At 41.7% G+C, this 4403-nt stretch overlaps 1 protein-coding gene across 1 annotated transcript; it reads left to right on the forward strand.

Annotated features, from left to right (window-relative positions):
- Positions 1 to 209: 209 nt before the first annotated feature.
- Positions 210 to 638, forward strand: LOC110110784 (uncharacterized mitochondrial protein AtMg00810-like; the record flags this gene model as incomplete). The annotated part of the gene is made up of 1 exon (XM_020842408.1): positions 210 to 638. A coding segment is annotated over one exon (429 nt), but the record flags the coding sequence as incomplete, so codon positions are not given.
- Positions 639 to 4403: the final 3765 nt, after the last annotated feature.

The raw sequence follows: 4403 nt of genomic DNA on the forward strand, positions 1-4403 counted from the left end.
GCTAGATGACGCTCGAGCAAAAATCGAGGTCAACAATCCTCATAACTGGATCATGTCCACGGGCCATAGCCAATGTCCTAGCTCAACTTGATCAAAAAATTTTGATGAAACACCTTGGGCCGGTACATGATTTTCTAGGGATTAAAATCGATAAACAAGCTCAGTTTTACTTTCTTTCCCAACGTCAATATGCAACCTCCATTCTACAGCAAGCAGATCTTCTCAATTGTAATCCAGTGGTCAATCCAACATGCACAAAACTTCCGGAAAAGCTGGTAACAGACTCTAAACTTTTAGATCCTTCTTTATACCGCCGCATAACAGGTTCTCTTCAGTACTTAACTCTTACAAGACCAGACATAGCCTTTAGCTTAAATCAGCTTTCTCAACACATGCATGCTCCTCAACAGCAGCACGTCTTCATGCTCAAGAAGCTCCTTCGCTACATCAAAGGTACACTCGATTTTGGAATTCCAATCCACAAAACTGACTTAGTTCTTAAATCATTTTCAGATGCCGATTGGGCTGGAGATCCCAACTCTCGCAAATCAACATCCGGATTTTGCTCATTTCTCGGCGACAATCTCATATCATGGACGGTGAAAAAGCAACAAACCGTAGCTCAATCATCGACATAATCTGAATACTGTGCTTTAGCTTCTCTAACAGCGGATATCATTTGGCTTAGAAGACTGCTATCAGATTTCGGTCTTCCACAATCCAATCCAACCGACATGTTCTGTGACAATACTTCCGCCATTGCATTAGCCAACAACCCGGCGTTCCATGCTCGTACGAAGCACATTGAGATTGATCAAAAGTTCATTAGGGATCATATACACCAGAATCACGTTCGGCTTCTACCTATTAATACAATTGATCAAACCGCTGATATCTTCACCAAAGCATTATCTACTCCACGTTTTCTATTGCTCAGATCCAAACTGACTGTCTCTCAAGACCCATCAGTTTGCAGGGGCATATTAGAATATCAAGATAAATAAATATCTGTATTTATTAATTAGATGCTTAGGTGTTATTTTACTATTGGCTCTCAAGAACCAAAGCCTTTACTTTTGGCTATAAGTACTGTACTGGATATCTAAAATATGAAGATTTCACTTTATGTTTCTCTAAGCTCTGTCTTGTTCTTGTCTTCGTCTTCTTCATGGTATCAGAGGCCTAATACTTCTGTTCAGCATGAGTTCCGAAAACTCAAATCCTGGCGAGCAACTGGACGGAGATGACTCCTCAGATCTCCTCATCCCGCCGACTCTTAAGTTTGTTGTTTCTAACCTGCGCACTCTAGTTCACCTTCAACTCCAAACCGACAACTACCCGATTTGGAGAGCTCAAATCGCCAAAATCTTCAGGGCAAATAGGTTTGAAAAATTTCTTGAACCTTATTCATCTTCTTCACCGAATGATCTTTCTCAAAACGGTGAAAATCAGATCTCTAATACCCAATCCCAATCCCCTCAATGGATCCTCACTGATCAAAATCTTGCCGCTGCTCTTTGCTCCACTATCTCTATCTCTATACTCCCTTACGTGGTAAATCTCACTTCCACTGCTGAAATCTGATCTACCTTAGAAACCAGATTTCAATCGTCTAATTGTTCAAAAGTAATCCAATTGAAAAACTCCCTTCACAATATTTCCCTCAAAAACCAGACGATTACACAGTATCTGACGGAAATCAAGTCTCTCGTCGATCAGATTACTGCGTTGGGTTCCTCTGTTGATAGCGAGGACGTGATTCTTTACATCCTCAATGGACTCCCACCTTCATACCAGTCATTCAAGACAGCTATTCGGACCATGCTTACACCGATAAATCTTGATCAGTTATACCCACTTCTACTCAGTGAGGAGATCAACATGGCGTCAGACAACGCTCGTTCCGCTCCTACACCAGATCATCAGACTGCCTTATTTGCGCCCAGGGGCAGAGGCAGACGATCCCGAAACAGGAACTATCAGAACACCGCTTCAAGATCGCAGGCAAACCCGAACTCTAATGTCATTTGCCAAATATGTTCCAAGAAAGGCCACGCAGCTTCTTCTTGTTGGCATCGCCTGGACCTCACATACGTCAATCAATCTGCTCCAACTAACAACACGGCGCTAGTTACTCACAATGACAATCAGTCTACAAATTGGTACTTAGACTCCGGCTCGACATCCCACCTCACAAATTCTCTCGACACTATGACAACTGCCTCCTCATATCAAGGATCGGACACCATCACAGTTGGTGACGGGAGATCGGTTAACATCGCCAATACTAGTACAGGCCTGTTACCGACTCCCTCTCGTAAGCTTACTCTATCTCAAATCCTTCATACATCGTCTTTGAAATTCAATTTATTATCTATATCTAAACTTACCAAAGACAATAATATTGCCATAACTTTTGATCCAAATGGTTTCTATTTTAAGGATTTGAAGACACATCAGGTTCTCTTCCAAGGACCGTGTGAAAGGGGGCTATATCCCGTCCAAAATCCTCAAGCTTCTCCTCTGCCGAAAGCTCTTGTCACTCAGAATCACCGGACCATTCCCTGGCATGACCGCCTTGGTCACCCAAATGACCACATTCTTATAACTATAGCAAAATGTAATCCTAGTTTACACATTTTTACTAAACCTGATGCTTGTACCTATTGCAAATTGTCCAAAGGACATAAGCTAGTATTTTCTAAATCTCATACCAGACAAAATACTATATTGTCTTTAATTCATTCTGACGTGTGGGGTCCTGCCCCGGTTGACTCTGTCCAAGGTTACAGGTATTATGTCATATTTGTCGACGATCACACCAGGTTTACGTGGATTTTTCCTCTCTATCAAAAATCTGATGTTTTCACTACTTTTGTTAACTTCAAGAAACAAATTGAAAAATTTACGTCTCATTCTATTAAAATTTTACGCACTAATGGTGGTAAGGAATTTATAAATAATCAATTTTCTCAGTTTCTTGTAAGTCAGGGTATCAGTCATCAGGTTTCCTGTCCATATACGCTGGAACAAAACGGGGTAGCGGAGCGCAAGCACAGACATATTATAGAAACAACAAGGACGCTTCTTAACAAAGCCTCGGTCCCGTATAAGCACTGGCCGGAAGAAGCTCTTACATCTGTTTATCTGATAAACCGGATGCCCTCCAATAACACTAACAATAAATCTCCGTTCGAACTGCTGCACAAACGACAACCTGAATATGCACATCTCCGGACGTTTGGATGTGCCTGTTATCCGCTCTCTCCCGCTCACAATCGTCACAAATTGCAAATAAAGCTAATACCTGTGTTTTGCTCGGTTACTCTGAAACATATAAAGGGTACAAATGTTTTGATATCATTACTAATAAAATTACTTACTCTCGACATTGGACTTTTCAGGAAGACTTGTTTCCATTTCAAGCTCCTCCAGACAGTGATCAAAACAAAGATCAAATCAGTTCTACTACAACCCTGCCTAGACTGATTGTACCCATGAATCAACAACTGGTGCCCATAATTAAGAACAATCACACTAACATTCAACGACCTACCACATCAAATGCTCCAGCTTTGTCACAACAGCAAAGCAGTTCTCCTATACCGTTAGCAAGCACCAGCCAAGGTTCAAGTTCTAGCATTCCCACTCATCCGAAACATCATATGATCACCCGAACTCGCACTGGCTCTCTGAAACCCGTTAATCGCCTGAACTTATACCACTCTCAGAATCCTGATCCACCTACTGCACCCACATGTTACACAGAAGCTGCCAAATATCCACAATGGCGTGACGCAATGGCAAATGAATTCATGGCCTTACAACAACAGGGCACTTGGAGTTTAGTACCCAATACATCCACAAATCAAATTCTAGGATGCCGCTGGACTTATCGGACAAAATTCAATAGTGACGGATCGATTGCAAAATACAAAGCCAGACTAGTGGCACAAAGAAATAGACAAAAATATGGTTTAGACTACACTGAGACGTTTAGTCCGGTAGCCAAACTTCCCACTATTCGAATTATGCTTGCTCTTGCTATTTCTAAAAATTGACAGGTACATCAACTGGACGTCGCGAACGCATTTCTTCATGGCCAGCTCTCCGAAGAAGTCTTTATGGCACAACCTCGAGGTTTTGAGGACACAGAACATCCCACTCACGTCTGTCAACTTCACAAAGCAATTTATGGACTGAAACAAGCCCTGCGTCAATGGTATAATACGTTTACTGATTTTTTAATTTCCATTGGCTTTTTCTCTAGTTCGGCAGATCAGTCTTTATTCATACTTCATCATCAAAGCTATAACATATATCTTCTAGTATATGTGGATGACATCCTTGTGGGTCTCCGAAAGGGTTCTGCTCGTGTGGTTCGAATGCAAAGGGTACGATCA

This window comes from Dendrobium catenatum, unplaced genomic scaffold, assembly GCF_001605985.2.
Source record: "Dendrobium catenatum unplaced genomic scaffold, ASM160598v2 original_scaffold_96305, whole genome shotgun sequence".
NCBI classification, from domain to species: Eukaryota; Viridiplantae; Streptophyta; class Magnoliopsida; order Asparagales; family Orchidaceae; genus Dendrobium; species Dendrobium catenatum.